At 33.8% G+C, this 17,186-nt stretch overlaps 1 protein-coding gene across 1 annotated transcript; it reads left to right on the forward strand.

The window, feature by feature from the left end:
- Positions 1-2,969: 2,969 nt before the first annotated feature.
- LOC132271607 (protein DEFECTIVE IN MERISTEM SILENCING 3-like) lies at positions 2,970-9,360 on the forward strand. The gene is made up of 8 exons (XM_059773045.1): positions 2,970-3,136; positions 5,129-5,266; positions 5,483-5,597; positions 6,191-6,428; positions 6,852-7,043; positions 7,176-7,493; positions 8,134-8,359; positions 8,645-9,360. Exons 1-8 carry the CDS (start codon positions 3,116-3,118, stop codon positions 8,648-8,650), a joined length of 1,254 nt encoding a protein of 417 aa, XP_059629028.1. The 5' UTR covers positions 2,970-3,115; the 3' UTR covers positions 8,651-9,360.
- The last annotated feature ends 7,826 nt before the right edge of the window (positions 9,361-17,186 follow it).

Consider the following 17,186-nt stretch of genomic DNA (forward strand, 5'->3'; position numbering starts at 1 on the left):
TATAGAGTATATAACCCCCTTAAACATTTAAAACCTCATTAACATTCAATTTTAGTGCAAGCAAGGACCTGAATGCTGAAAATACTAAAATATCATAAAAGTAGGTAAAAAAAAAAAACTAATTAAATGTGACAAATGTGTATATATATATTTAAGGACATTATCATAACAGACAAGGGTATTTTTAAAATTTTATATCTTAAAAATGTTATGTGCAATATGCATGAATAAATTTTTAATGAAACAATAATATCAGGTCCTTCTTTGTCATTTTTTTTCCAAACTTAATGGACTTATATACTTAAAATAAATGATAAGGGTGTTATTTGCCCAAAATGTAAATATTAGAGGTGTTTTTCTCACATTACCCTAATAAGGACATTGTAGGAAGAGAAAAGAGTATTTTCAAAATTTTATATCTTAACAGTGATTTCAAACCCTTTTTTTGTTCATTTTTCAAACTTAACGGACTTATATATACAATATATACAACATAAACCATTATTTGCTCATTTTTTCAAACTTAATGAAGTTATAGACCCAAAATAAATAATAGATGTGTTATTTACCTAAAATTAAAACACTATGGGTGTTTTTCTCACTTTGCCCACTAAATTGTCACCAAAGGAATATAAATCAACATACTTTGTTGTTTTACCATTCTGAGCAGGGGTGCACACGGTTACGGTTCTTGGCGAAACTGATTACAACAGTTCCTATAAATTGGAATTAGAACCAGAACCAGAACTGTTGGAACATGGAACCGGAACTGAACCAAGCCGAACCGATTCCACGGTTCCCGTTTCGATTCGGTTCTAGTTCCTTATTTATTATTATTATTATTTTTTAAAATAATGACTCTAAACCCATTTGTAGTGCATTTTTATGTATAATATTATACATGAAAATATTTTTTTACTATATATATCTCTTTGTATGTATCAATCCACATATATATATATATTAATAATTATATAATTAAAAATATAATATTTATAATTATTTAACAGTTTCGAAATTTAGAACCGAAACCGTTATCTAATGATTCCAAAATTTTAGAATCAGAACTAAAATTGTGACTGGATTCCAATTCCGATTCGATTCAATTTAGATCCAATAAATTTTTTTTGTGCACTCGTAATTCTGAGTTCTGTACATAATTTCAACGGTATTTGATGCAGCTATCCCTATTTGTAGACTGTACCGAAATAATATTAATTATATTTGAATTGCTATTAAAAGGGGCTTCGTATAAAGGCAATCACATTGTACTTTGTTAGTTTGTTTTACTCCATATGTCCTTTTTTATTATGGTTGATTCGTACAGTCAATTCAATGTCAGTCATGTGCAATACATTTATAGTTTTTAAAGGCCAATCTGACGGTAGGATAGTTATTTTAAACTCTTGAATAATTCAAGAATTATGTGTAAAAGAAAAAAAAAAATTAAAGTAGGCAATTACAAAAAAATTCAATAGTTCAAGAAGATTTTTTACAACTTTATTTATAATATTTTTATTTTTATTATTTTTATTTTTATTTTCTTCTTTGAACAAATAATTCAGGACTTAAACGCTAACCTTTTTTACTTTTGAAGCTAAAAAATATAATATTTACGTGGCTATATTTTTTGAATGGTTAATATATTGTAGTATGGAGTCAATTTTGTTAAAAAAATATGCATTTTTTTTTTATATTGTTTGAGAAATATGGATCTAATTTCATGTGCCTTATTGAGGATGCTAATATATTTACATGCATTACACAAAATAAATTGGCATATTGAAATTTCAAATTTTAATGTTATAAAAATAATTTTTTGAGTGATGTAAATCATTAATAGAGATTACAAATTTATTACAAACTTTAATTATTACGGAAAGTAAGAGGGAACTTTTTGAGTATAATTCACTTAAAATTATTTTTACTTAAAAGTAATGTTAAAATAAATTACACCGACCTCTTGTGAAGTTTAACAAATTATACAAACTATTTTTTATAGTTTCAAAAATTATACCAACTATCCTTAATTGTGTGGTTAAAAGACGTACTTTTAATGAGATTAATGGGTAGTGTAATATTAGCATAAAATAGTATAACACTTAAAAATTATCTTGTAAAATAAGGGTAGTATTGAAATTTAAACATTCTTAATGACTTTTATCATATTTTTTTTCTGACTATTTTCAGATATATATATATTTTTCATTCACACAATGTAATTGTAATTTTTGAAAGCATAAGAAAAGTTGTGTAATTTTGTCAATATCTCAAAGAGACAACAATTTAATAAATATATTTTTTTATAACATTTTAAAAATATAAATGGCAGCTATGATATTATAAGAAACATGAGGAGGTATATTGTAAAATCTCCTTACACTTCATTTGTTTGGTAGGTAGGTTAGTAGGTAAGAGTGACGCGAGAGACATACTAGTTGTTCCATATTATTTTAATAATAAAAAATATATAAATTAAATTACCATCCAGTCCTACCTTTTCTAGAAAAAGACAAATAAATTTTAGAAGTTTCTTTTAGAGTCAATGAGTCTTATTCAGACTCAAAATTTCATTTAAACTCTTACAAAATTAGATATAAAAAAAATTAAATAAAAAGAAAAGAAAAAAAAAGAAAATGTATTTATGTCATCGTAAATTAGACACAAGATTTTTTAATTAAATTAAATTAATTATAATTTTAAACTCAAAAAACAATATAGTATACATTAATTTTGTAAATTTAAAAAAAATATAAAAATTTGAATACAAATCATGGATAAAATTTCTAAAGCAGAACTTATTATTATTGTTTTTTACAGTAGTAAAAAATTAAAGACTTATTTTAAAGTAGGGCTTGATAGTTGATAGTCTTTTTCTCTACAAATAAAATGAAAATACCAACTGAGTTAAAAGGGTCAGTCAAACCCTAGAATTATGTGTAAATAAATACTACATTAGTTAAGAGAACTAAAGTCATTTGCTGGCGTACTCTGAGGCAGAGTTTGATACAAGAGAGAGAATCTAGAGAGAGAAAGCGAGTGTGTCTCTGTGTGGACGGAGAGACAGAGAGAGACAGAGAGCTCACAGAGGTGGAGTGTAGAGTTCGTTTCAGTCATGTTCCAGCCCAACAATCAGGTATGTCTCCTTCTCTCTTCTTAGGGTTTCGCATTTCTTGTTTGAGTTATTTAAAGCTTTAACGGCAGAAACAAAGTATATTTGTGTGTATTTCCATGTATAACTCTCGTCGACGAATTATTGTTTGCTATATATGCACTTCTCTGCATTCTCAAGATTTTTCACTTAATTTTTTCTGCTTTTTTTTTTTTAGGATTTATTTCGAAGTTTTCTTTTCTGAAACGTACATTAGCTTTCTGTAAAATGAATTGCTCATGGTTTGTTAATTAAGATTTTAGGTTTACAGTAGAAAAATATATAAATTTGTCCTAGTGTGTTTCGAATGTCCAATTTTGAGAACTACGGACAAGTGGGTTTGGTGAAGTTGAGGGAATTTAACTGCCATGCATTGTAGAATGAGATTCAGAAAATGGTTTTGGTGGAGAATATTGTTGATGTGCTTAGAGAAAAGCTATAATGACTGGGAAATTTCAAGAGAACATCTTGTAATTAACTTAAAAGATTTTCTGTGAACAATGGCAATGTTGGTAATAGGGGAAATTGATAGTCATTTGGACTTGAAATTGAAGAAAATGCATTACCTATGCCAGATTTCTTACTAGTGTGAAGGGTAATTTTTTCATGGAGAGTAGCATTGTTAACTGAAAATTGAGTTTGGAACATGATGCTCCCATAAATTGCTTATATTGGAATTGCATTTTAAAGAAGATGGGGTGATGGTGATGGGTGGTTTTTGCTATCTAATGCAATTTATATGGGCTCTGCTGTGCATACCACTTCTTTTTGTATTGCAACACTCAACATTGATCTTACCTGTTCAATAAGTTATACTATTGAAGAATGTTTATAACAATGAACTGAGTGAATCTGTTACGTCCGGTCATCATTTCGGAAGAGTCATCGCAAATGAAGGTTTGTTCTAAAGGAAGTTGTAACTCTTTGTCCGCATCAAGAGCCTCTCTCTCGGAATTTCAAGACCTCTCAGATGCCTGGTGGAGCCTAAAGTGAACTCAAATTCCATAATCTCCATATATTGAATATAATGACAAAAGCAACATAACCCTTGATCATCTCGTTATCCATTGCTTCAATCTAAATGACGTAACAGAATTCTATCAAGTGACACACTGTTCAACAACACAAACTATTATTATTAGATAATTTATTTATTTTTTGAAACTAACAAGGGCAATGCGTTGAGACGCACCGACAATTGAATTCCTTAGTGAATTGCAGCACTATATCACTGTTGAGAATCTTACAAATTCACCAAGAAAAAAAGTACCATGATAGAAAACCACATGACTAATATTCCTTTCCAACATTGATTTTGTGGTTCTCGTAGTTTGTTTTGTTGGCCTATAAGGGACTGGTGTATTGCCTAATCTGGGGCCAGTTTTCTACATGAAGGAGTTCCAGATCATTTGCTTATGTATTTTCTTAAAATCCATGCTAGCTTCTCACAATCTGCAGTTGAAGTTGGAAGCTTCTAGTGTGGAATTTGAGAACATTCTGAATAGGAACTATCAAAGATATGAAGAAAACATTCTTTTGAAAAAACAGATTATATATGTACTTTTTTTTTAAATCATAGATTGCTAAATAAACTATTTTATTCTGTTTGAGAACTTATATGAAAAATATGCATACCTGAAACTACTGAATTGTGAAACAAAAAATACAAAATTTGCACGAGTTTGATCTTAATGTCATTCTCTTTGTGGAATGTCACCCTACCTCCTCTTTTTTAGAAGTTTCCTTTTTCATAATCTCATGTGTAGCTTGAGTAGTATCTCCTACTAGTACAGTATGTTAAAATACAAGGTTCAAGTGCGTTTGTTGTATTTATAGAAAAGAAAAGTAAAAAGACTACGATAAATTAAAATTTTTCTGACAAATAGTCAGCTCCATTTCTTCTTGTGTATTTTATTGCTTCAAACTGTTGATCACTGATATATAAAGATCTGTATGAATGATGGTTTTGGTTTCCAGCTTTCAATTCATACAAAGCCATTGGCTATCCAAGATTCAACAGCATTGGTGCCTGTGGATCAGAATGATTCAATTGCAATGGATGGAACACAAAATGGAGCATTTTGTAAGGCAGAATCAGCTGTCTATAATTCTAAGGTTGTTAAAAAATATTTTAGAACCGCAGATATAGTTTTGCTATATAAATGTTCACAGTAATGGATTTTTTTTTTTTTTTAATTCTTTTTTTGGTTATAGCAAAGATGTAATTGGTCATCTTTTTGAGTTCATGGGGATGCCTTCTCCAACAAGTTCTACATTTTTTAGGGATTTGGTCAATCAAATTAACTTCATGTTGTTGCTTAATCTCTGCAGAAACTTCAGGATGATCTAAAGATGCTAGGTCTAAAAATAAAACGCCATGAAGACAATATCAAATCTTTGAAAACTAAGAAGAATAAGGTGGATGACGCCATTCTAGATAAGCAAGGTACATTGTTTTTTTTTTTTTTCTAATTGTCAGTAAATATCACTTCAATGTAAAACATAATCTTTGAAATTCGTAAAAGTTGGAAAGTGAAGGATCCCAGCATATTAAGGCACCCTGCTGAGGAAGTGGATAAAATGGCCAAGTCTCTAGCTTGAAGGGCCAAAGTTATGGTGCTTTTACTAAACTATGCCCAACTAAAGATCAATATTTTTACTATTATGTTATCAAACATGAAGTTATTGAAAATCTTTTGGGCCTTGATCAAAATCATTCATGGGTGTTCTTACTATCAAGAATGCATTTCTAGTAACTCCTCATGTTACATTTAATTAGTTCTGATCCTGTTTTCTTGCAGTCTAAATATTATTTTATGTTATTCAATTACCCTTAAGTGGAATCAAGTCATGAAGCTGATAAAAGACGAACATAAAACATTGTCAATTATTAGGATTTTAAGTTTGGACTTCAGGTCAAAGTGATGTCACTCTGGAAGTAAAAGTATTATCCATTACGAGTCTTGCAAATTTGAAATCTTTTATGCATTTTACTTTTATGCTTGTTTTCCTATTCTCCATTAACAAGTATTTTCTCAGTTAGTCTTGGCAAGTATCATTCATCCAGTGTGCCTAAGACCGAAAATGAGGATCTTTCCCACATAAAGAGTGAGGAAGAAACGGTTGAACATATTATAAAACATGAGAAATCTGCAGCTGGCATTTTGTTCCAGTTAAAAACTCGTCTTGGTTCTCAGCCGTATAATCTTCCGTTGACCAAGGATGTGCTTGGTATTGTTGCTACACTTGGCAAAGTAGATGATGAAAACCTTAGCAGGTTAGTATACTTTCCCAGTGTTTCATGTTTTCCATTTTTCGTTGCCGCATTGGACTAAAGCTTTTGTTGCACCTGATTATTTTTGAGCTGTTTTGGGTTGGCCGTTGTGAATATATTGCACGTGTATTCTGTACGATGCTGTAAAAAGTACTGGTCCAACCATCTTTAATTTGGATCTTTATATTATTAAGTTTATTACCGAAACTTGTATAGATTTGTGCTTCTGAAGGGTGGGAGATGAGTTTGGGTGCTAAATCTATAACTGTCTGGTTGGGAGTTTTGAATCGACCAAATGTTTTGTAAAAGTAACTACACTGGGGATGGAAGAAATAATATAATATGTTAATTGAGGAGTCTTATGAGATTTTGCTGTTGCTAATCTATATTATGCTTGACATGCTCTATTTCCAACTGGGAACCCAGGCTTCTCTCGGAGTACTTGGGGATGGGAAAAATGTTGACAGTTGTTTGCAAAACTTATGATGGCGTTAAAGCCCTGGAAACATATGACAAGGAAGGCTCTATAAATAAAAGTTCTGGTCTTCATGGGCTTGGAGCTTCTATTGGAAGGCCTTTGGATGGCCGATTTGGTGTAATTTGCCTTGATACTTTAACGTATGTCAATTATATACTGTTTTTGTTTAGGCAATCTGGAGTTTCTATTTATAAATGTTCTGAAGACCTTTTTCTTTTTTCTTTTTTTCTTTTTTTTTTTCCTGTTCCTTTCTCTTCGATGTGTACGTTCAGACCATATGTCGGCGAGTTTGTTGCTGATGACCCACAAAGGAGGCTTGATCTTCTAAAACCAAGATTACCTGGTGGGGAATCTCCACCTGGCTTTGTTGGGTTTGCCGTGAATCTGATAAATGTTGATGCAATGCACTTATACTGTCTAACAACAAATGGGCATGGCCTCAGGGAGACTCTTTTCTATTTTCTTTTCTCTCGTCTGCAAGTGTACAGAACAAGGGAAGACATGCTACGGGCTCTCCCTTTTTTAAGTGATGGAGCTCTATCTTTGGACGGAGGGATGATTAGGAGTGGTATTTTTCAACTTGGCTATCGGTAAGAAGCTTATACATTGTGAGTTAATTACATATATAATAATTTCCATACACATTCCGTTCACTTTACTTATCCCAAAAAAAAAAAAAAAAAAAAATACATATTCCATTCCCTTCAAAATATTAGGCCTTATAACAATGTCGGGCAAAATCCTCTTATCTGTACAAAGGCAATAGCATTGTCAAATAAGCTCAATTCTGTTTACCTTGGATAACAAATGACCATTATCCAGTCCTAGATTCACCTTCATGGAAGTTGGGAGGGGGAGTTATATGCAACTGTAGGAATTGTTTTGCACAAAAATGACTGCTCTCAAACTCGATCCGTGTACTCACATTTGTCAGCTTACTGGGTTAATTTACAGTTAAAGAGTCATATATGTTTAATTTTTGAGTCCTTTTGAAAACAGTTGTGCTATTACAGGAAGTTGTATTCTTTAGAGAAAATAATGTTGATCTCTCTTTGCATCACACCTTAATCCACCAGATCTGTATGGATGAAATAGATATATTATCTTTAATTGCGTCATTTACATTTATAATTTTACTTGAATTTAATTTCTGAAGTTCGATGATGATTATGTCCTCGTTTTTCTTTTTCCTGATGCCACATCTTTCTTTGTGAACCTATCTGATATAAGGGAAGACGTGGATGTGAAATTCCCAAAAAGCTCCGGGACGTCAAATATACCTATGGACTATTATGAAACTGAAAATCAGCTAAAGGAGATGAAATGGGAAGTGGAAAGATTGCTGGAAGATATACAGAGAGAGCAAGCATTATTGGACCATGCAAAGTTCAATTTTGGAATAAAGAAGCAAGAGTTTGTAAAGTTCCTGGCAGACAGTTCACGATATGCAACTCAGGTAATTCCTTGAGAAAATCTTGATTGGAAATGTGTGATAGTTTGCTTGCTGAAATAAGTTTAACAGATTCTTATTTGAAATTGTAGTTGTTGCCATGGTGAAAATATAAATTTGAACTAGCTTGACAAAACCTGGTTTTATGTGCTGTCTACAATTTTGATCATTGCATGTCCAGAAACTTTTTTAATTTCTATTCATTGAGTTGATAATTTGAAGACTATCATGTGGACGGGTAAAGAATGTAGTATTGATAGGGAGTAAAATGTTGGTCTCTTTTCATTGCAGCGTTAGTTCAGAAAGGGCGTGATAGATTCACCGGAGATGATAGCTGCTTTGAAGAACCAAGTATTGAAGATTTTATAAAGTCGAGGAGAATTCTTCCTCAGACTCAGAAAAAGGAATGTGTTTTCCGAGTTCAGTCTGGAGGAATTTCTTCTTCAAATTCAGGTTCAGCAGATGCAAAATCAGTGATCCTAGTTTTGCTTGTGGGTAAAATTAACCACACATGGTGTCCCGTGAGGACAGAACTGTACTGGAATAACTGAAATCGAGCATCGAACACTTGCACGTGCAACATGCTGGTTATTTGTACAGCAGATGCTGTTGATGTTGCATCTTTTTCCTAATGCTTGTACTTGTGTAGTTGTATGTGGGCCTTTGACCATCTTAACGGAGTCTTTTTAGTTTATATCTGCTGATCTGCACCTTTGACTTAGGTTCAAAAAGCTTTGAGCGTTTCCCAGTCAAAGCACAGAGCTATTGTGTCACGTACTTGATGTTCTTTTTCTTTTCTAAAGACTTAAGTTTTTATTTATTTTTTTGAAAGGTTAGTTTTTCTGCAGACAAGTTGGGACTGGGAAGGAAAGGTGAGGAGATTTTGTCATAGTCTCTTTGTTCTGGTTGTCAGTGCTGAGTCCAATGTTGTGACTGTTGGAAAATGCTTTGCATTTTTTATTTATTTATGTTAATGGCATGGAACTGAAACTGTCATTAAGGTCCAACTCTTTTGGGCTTCACTTTGATGATTTTGTGAGGGAAATGTAAAAGAGATTCGATTTTTATTTACTCCTTATCTCATTAAATAAAATTTACAAAAGGGTTGGACATTTTAAAAATAAATGGATTATGACACCAAAAATTAAAATTAAAATTAAAAATTTCTATATTTTGATTATCTTGTCCTCCTTTTTTTTATTTTTTTATTTTTTTTTTCTCAGCCTCCTTTTCATTTTTCTTGTTAAATTATGTGAATCAATTGTAATTATGTCAACGGAAGATCAATTTCATATTAGATCTGTTGAGTTAATGGGTTATTGGATTTGGATAACAAGTTATCAGATTGAATGTTTGAATTTATATCTTATTTAGCTCAAACTCGAATTGGATTCGGATTCAGATTAAAATTATATTCAAAAACATGTATAGTTATAATTTCTAATGTTAGATGGAGTGGAAAATTATTAGTATATAGTTATTCAACAAATGAATATAGTGATAAATAATTAATAATTGTAAATTTAATAATTGATTACTAATATATATAACATTCTAATTGTAATGATATCCAGATAATTTTAATCATAGATTATTGGATCATGATTATTTGATTATCAGATTTTTTTTCCCCAATCCATATCCGAATAATAGGATTGGATTCAGATCAAAATCCGTTCTAATTGTAATATGTGTTATGAGGGTGGAATTGTGCAAGTCAAGGAGTCAACTCAAAACTAGTTTGATGAATTAACTCGGTTTCACTAGGTTTAGACTTTTTGGAACTTAAAGAATTTGACCTAAGGTATTGAAGAATTTGATCTAAGGTAGGGAAGTGTGCACAAGCTTATGGGATGTAGACACAATTGTGTCACGTTATAACATTAAATTGATAATGTAATAATATATTTTATACTTTTATTATTTATTTTATTTATAATGAAAATTTAACTGTTAAGGAGATTAAATTGATAATGTAATAATATATTTTATACTTTTATTATTTATTTTATTTATAATGAAAATTTAACTGTTAAGGAGATGTGTATCTTCACTTTTAAATAAACTCAAAACTAGTTTCATGTATTAACTTAGTTTCACATTAGGCTTAGACTTTTCAGAACTTGAAGAATCTGACCTAAGTTAAGGAAGTGTGCACAAGCTCACGGTGTGTGGGAATAAATATTCAGTGCACCCAATGCATGGTGCACCTGGCTAATCTGTACTGTTTGTGTTGTGCACACGTTCGCACGTGTCGTGCACGCACGGTTCAGATTAGACTGGTGCACCGAGCACACTGAATATTTACTCAGGGTGAAGACACACTTGTGTCTCACAATAACATTAAATTGATAATGTAATATTTTATTTCATATTTTTATTATTCATTTAATTTATAATGAAATTTTAACTGTTAAGGACATGTATAACTTCAATCATAGGTAAAATCAAAACTAGTTTTATGTATTAACTCAGTTTCACAGTAAGGGTGTAGACACACTTGAGTCTCGCAATAACCTTAAATTGATAATGTAATATTATATTATATACTTAATTTCAATGATAAGTCAACTCAAAACTAGTTTGACGTAGGCTTACACTTGGTTTCAGAACTTGAAGTAAGGTCGGGAAGTGTGCACAAGCTCAGAGTGTAAACACACTTATCTCTAGCAATAACATTAATTTAAATTGATAATGCAATATTATATTTTATACTTTTATTATTCATTTTATTTATAATGAAATTTTAATTGTTAAGGAGACGTATAATTCAAAACTAGTTATACATATTAACTCAGTTTAACATTAAGCTTAGACTTTTTGGAACTTGAAGAATTTGACCTAAACTAAGGAAGTGCTAAAGTTCACAGGGTGTAGACACATTTGTGCTACCGAATGACATTAAATTGATAATGTAATATTATATTTTTATTATTTATTTTATTTATAATGAAATTTTAACCGTTAAAGACATGTAACTTCAATTTAAAGGATTTTTTTTTTTAATGTATTATTATTTTTTCAAGTTCTCCGACCACCCTTCAATTATAGAAGTATTAATGGTGATACAAAAAAATTAGTACAGTAGTACACACACTTCTACTATTAGAGTTATCAAACAATATGCGAAAATTGAATACATTAATCACTATCACAGACAAATAAAATAATAATAATAATAATAATAATAATAATAATAATAATAATAAGTAAAAGCTTGCATGGTGTACATGTATTGTATTGCACTGTAGATTTACAGTGTACTCTATAGCTGGGCAAAATTCTCAGAGAAGTGAGGTAATACTCTCCTCACCATAATCACACCTGTATAAATTAAGGTTCGTCTTCCCATTCAGTGTTACCAAATCTTCTAGTTTTATTTTTATTTATTTATTTATTTTTCTCATTATTCACGTTCTTGTTAATTTTCTTGAAAATTCTACTATCTTTAATTCTTTGATAATAAATATCTCTCTTTCTATCAATGATCTCTTTAGGGTTTTGTTTAACAAATGTTTTGATCATCATCATCGTCACTATTATATTTCTACTTCAATTTCTCTCTCATTATTCACGTTATGAGGGTGGAATTTTCGAGCAAAGTAGTAACTCAAAACTAATTTGACTAGGCTTAGACTTTTTAAAACTTGAAGAATCTAAAGTAAGTTGGGGAAAATATACACAAACCAAACTCATGGTATAGACCCACTTATGTAACATTAATTGATAATGTAATATTATATTTTATACTTTTATTATTCATTTTACTTATAGTAAAAAAATTTAACAGTTATGGTAACACGTATAACTTCAATTATAGATCAACTCAACTCAAAACTAATTTGACATATTTACTTGGTTTCACAATAGGGTTAGACTTTTTAGAACTTGAAAAGTCTGATCTAAGTTAGGAAAGTGTGCACAAACTCACATGTGTATGTGTACTCTTGTCTCGCGATAACATTAAATTGATAATGTAATATTATATTAATTTTATACTTTGGTTATTCATTTTAGGGTAAAGTGCAATAAACCCCCTTCAACTATACCCTAAGTGCAACTAACCCCCCTTAATTATAAAAAACCCCCCCTCAACTATGGTCTTGGTGTAGTCTTAGGACAGAGAGTGTTCTTCAGGTCATTTCTAGCTACTGGAAATTTAAAAAGTCTAATTTAAACCTCCATAAAATAGTGCCACATTACAGTGAGGAAAATAGAATACATGGAGGACACGTGTCAGCAGCCTATTGGCTGATGACTTTATTATTATTTTTCCTTTTCTTTTCTTTATCCTCAACTGGGTCACTTCTTAATACCCTCTCTCTCTCTAACTCGTCCCTGTCCAAGCCGCCAAATTGAAACGCGATGAACCCCCAAATTGAAAAGGCAACGGCGAAACCGGCAATTGACAGAACGGCGGGCAAGGCGGTGACGAGCTTGGTTGTGGCGGCTTGATGGAGACAGGCTGGTTATGACGGCGAGGTGGAGACGGCCTGGCTGTGACGGCGAGGTGGAGACGGCCTGGCTGTGACGGCGAGGTGGAGACGGCCTGGCTATGACGGCGTGGCAGGTGAAGGGCTCGACTAACTCAGCCATGAACGACTCGCGGTGGCGAACTTGGCGGGATTGAACGACGGCCGAACTCACGGCGAGCAAGGAGGCTTTGGACGGTGGAGAGGATGAAGACAGCCTCGGCGATTTCGGCTTTAGATGATGTTGGCTGTGTGGATGGCGGGTGGTGCAGCGGCGGTGATGGACCGGCGAGGGCTCAGCCTTGAGGAAGAAATGCGGCAGTGGTTGGGTTTTGCAAATCAGTTCTTTGCGATTAGGTTTGCTTGTGATTGGGGTTAAAATTTGCGATTGGGTTTGCTTGTGATTGGGGTTGAGAATCAGTTCTGTTATTGTTGAAATCGAATTTCTCATCTTCCAGATGAAAACTTGCCATGAATATGGACGGGCATGTGCACACGACCTATATATATATATATATATAGAGAGAGAGAGAAAGAGGTTCCATTAAACAAAAATATATATATATATAGATGTATACATAAATAGGTAGATAGAGATCTACTCCACACATCGATAAGGAAGGAGGACAAAATGTTAGGGCTTGTTTGGATACTAGTTGGGTCCAAATGTATTTAAAGGGTATTATGGTCTTTTACATTCCATAAGGGCTCTATGGTCATTTAGAGAAATATGGGCTATCACGTGCCAGCCATATGTTAGAAATCCATCAACCGGTTGCCGGATTGGGTGAAGTGCAACCAAACAACATACTTCAGGGGGGTTTTATGCTACTTTAGAAATTTAGGGGGGTTTTTTGCTCATTAGGGTATAGTTGAGGGGGGTTTATTGCACTATACCCTTCATTTTATTAATAATGAAATTTTCACTGTTATGGAGACGTGTAACTTCAATTATAGGACAAGGTCAACTCAAAACTAGTTTGACCTATTAACTCAATTTCACAGTAGGGCTTAAACTTTTTGAAATTTGAAGAATCTAACTTAAGTTAAGGAAGTGTGCACAGTTTCACCAGGTGTAGAGACACACTTGTCTCAAACAATAACATTAAACTAATAATATTATATTTTATACTTTATATACTTTTATTATTTGTTGAGGCTGAAATTCGCGCAGTCCGATACGATACCGATTTCCCGCAAGGAAGAGAGGAGAAGATCGATGAACCTTGACGGCACTGGTGTGGTGCCTGCCAAGAGCTCTCTGACGATCAAATTAGTCACGGAGGTTTAAAAAGAAGGCAGGGATTAATAATAGTTTTTACGTCGTACCTTCTTTAATGGCTTGGTGCCCTATTTATGGTTGTCGATTGGAATCAAAATCGTTCCGCCGATGTCGATGGTTGATCTTATCTTCCGTTTGTGTGAAATCATAGGAGATTTGTTGCCAGATTTGTCGGGGATATGATTTAATCCTTTTGACCTCTTCCAGTTATAATAGGATTATTCTTACCTGTTGAACCACGTTAGATTTCATTATCTTTAATAATGAAGTCTAATCAATCTTATCGAGGGTAGGGTAGGTTTATATTTTTCCCTATCAGTTGCCCCCCATTCCCAAGCTTGCACGTCTAGCTTTAGGAATGTAATAAATAATAATAATAATAATAAATTTTTTTTTTTTTTCAAGATAATGAAATCTAATCAATCTTATCGAGGGTAGGGTAGGTTTATATTTTTCCCTATTAGTTGCCCCCCATTCCTAAGCTTGCACGTCTAGCTTTAGGAATGTAATAAATAATATATATATATATATATATATTTTTTTTTTTTTTCAACCCCTATGAACAGTACCGCAGGTACTATTCACGTGAATAGTAACTTATGATTTTTTTTTTCAACTCCTATGAACAGTACCCGCAAGTACTATTCATGTGAATAGTAACTAAGGGATTTTTTTTTATACCCCTGTGAACAGTACCCGCGGGCACTATTCACGTGAATAGTAACTCAGGAAATTTTTTTTTTTTTTTGGCACCCGAGGGAATAGTAATCTTCCTTTGATTAGGGAATAAATTGTATGAGTTTCACTCCTTTAATAAGGGAATTGAATTTTACGAGTTTTACTCAGCTCGTCCATTTAATAAGGGAATTGAACTTTACGAGTTTTACTCAGCTCACTTCTTTAATAAATGATTTTTATTTACTATCCCTTGTTGTAAGGGGATATTAATTACGGGATTCATCCAACCCGGGTCCTTGTAGTACAGGACATTCATTTATTATTCCTTATATTACGGGGGATATGGATTACGGGATTCATTCAGCCCAGGTCCTGATAATACAGGATACTTATCCCCTATAGTCCGGGGATATGGATGACGGGATTCATTCAGCCCGGGTCCTTGTAATACATGACACTCATTTACTATTCCCTTATAGTACGGGGATACGGATTACGGGATTCACTCAGCCTGGGTCGGACACTCATTTACTATCCGTTATAGTACGGGGATACGGATTACCGGCTTCATTCAGCCCGGGTCCTTGTATTATAGGACACTCATTTACTATCCCTTATAGTACGGGGATACTGCACGTATAAACTAAAAGAAATTTTATTAAAGACCATTATTGCCTCAAGGCTTATTAAAAACAAAATAACACGTGATAGAGCTACCCTCCATTTAAAATGATTAACTAAGATGCCCCCAATCTTTATTGTGAATGACTTGATAAGGCTAATTCCAGCCGTGAGACAATTTCTAGTATACAAAATAACACGTGATAGAGCTACCCTCCATTTAAAATGATTAATTAAGATGCCCCTAATCTTTATTGTGAATGACTTGATAAGGCTAATTCCAGCCGTGAGACAATTTCTAGTCGGTATACTCATCTGAGGCCTTCTCATGATATGTGCTGTCGCTCTGGCTGAAGAACGATTTCTTATATTTGGTATTATTTTCATCCCTGGCGAGAGGGGCTGGCCTCTTCTTGTCCTCTCTTTCCTTCCGTGCACTCATGGTGTCTTCAGCGTTGATGTGTTTTTGCGCTCTGACCAGCAACTCTATCATGCTGGTGGGAGGTTCTTTTGATAAGGAGAACAAGAATCTGGAGGTTTGGAGTCCTCTTATGAAAGCGGTCAAAGCTACCTTGTCGTCTACCTCTTCTACCTGCAACATCTCTGCGTTGAATCGGGTGATGCATTCCTGAATCGACTCTTCCTTTTGTTGTTCCACGGTAAACAGGTAGGTAGCCGGCCTCCTACGCCTCTGACCTGCAATGAAGTGGCTCACAAACTGCTTACTCAATTCTTTAAAGGTGTTGATGGTTCCTGGCTTCAACTTGTTGAACCAAACTCTCGCTGATCCCTTAAGTGTAGTGGGAAAAGCTCGGCACATGATTTCATTTGGCACAGTGTGTAACTGCATAAAAGTTTGAAAAGTTTCCAGGTGATCGAAGGGATCTTTGGTCCCATCGAAGCTTTCGAACGAGGGCATCCTGAACTTGCTAGGTATTAGACATTTCATAACGGCGGGGCTGAAAGGCAGGTTGGTCCTTTGTACCAGGTCATCTACGACGGCAGAACCTTTCCCTTTCATAGCCTGCATTACATCTTCCATTTTCCCCTTGAGATCTTTAATCTGCAAGTCGATATGGGTAACTTTCTTTGTCTTTTCCTTAAGACAGAAGGCTATGCTTTCAGGAGGTCGAGAACTCCGTGGGAGAGATGGGTGAACCACCTCTCTATGTCGGGTTCCCACCTGGCTTTGTTCCACTTCAGTCTCATTTTGGGGGGGATGATTATCCTTCTCTTCAAGATTCCCATTACCTCCGTTTGGACTTGAGAGATCTTGTCCTGGAAAGTTTTGTTGAACTGGTGGAACAAGGTGTTGCAAGAGCATTGCATTTTGCTAGATCAACTGGTTCATACCCTGACTCAGAGTTTAAACCTGCAGTTCCAACACTGCAAGCAGTGCCTGGTCATTTGGGACGTCCAGGATTTCACCCGACTCTACCCTTTGACCAGATCCCTACGACGGTGTTCCTTTGGTAACCATACCAGACTGCAAACGTATATACCCAACGAGTAATTAATTGATTCAAGGGAATCGTTGTTCCCACAGACGGCGCCAACTGTTGAGGCTGAAATTCGTGCAGTCCAATACGATACCGTTTTCCTGCAAGGAAGAGAGGAGAAGATCGATGAACCTTGACGGCACTGGTGTGGTGCCTGCCAAGAGCTCTCCGACTATCAAATTAGTCACGGAGGTTTAAAAAGAAGGCAGGGATTAATAATAGTTTTTACGTCGTACCTTCTTTAATGGCTTGGTGCCCTATTTATGGCTGTCGATTGGAAT

The sequence above is a fragment of the Cornus florida genome, unplaced genomic scaffold, assembly GCF_030987335.1.
Source record: "Cornus florida cultivar Cherokee Brave unplaced genomic scaffold, ASM3098733v1 CherokeeBrave_3.0.0_Hap2_Chr08, whole genome shotgun sequence".
Classification (NCBI taxonomy): domain Eukaryota; kingdom Viridiplantae; phylum Streptophyta; class Magnoliopsida; order Cornales; family Cornaceae; genus Cornus; species Cornus florida.

What these genes read in the sequence shown, in the direction of transcription:
- LOC132271607 (XM_059773045.1), top strand. Translation starts at nt 3,116, where the DNA reads ATGTTCCAGCCCAACAATCAG. An exon ending in CAGCTGTCTATAATTCTAAG is followed by an intron (nt 5,267 to 5,482) that starts GTTGTTAAAAAA and finishes TAATCTCTGCAG; the next exon opens with AAACTTCAGGATGATCTAAA. An exon ending in GATGATGAAAACCTTAGCAG is followed by an intron (nt 6,429 to 6,851) that starts GTTAGTATACTT and finishes CTGGGAACCCAG; the next exon opens with GCTTCTCTCGGAGTACTTGG.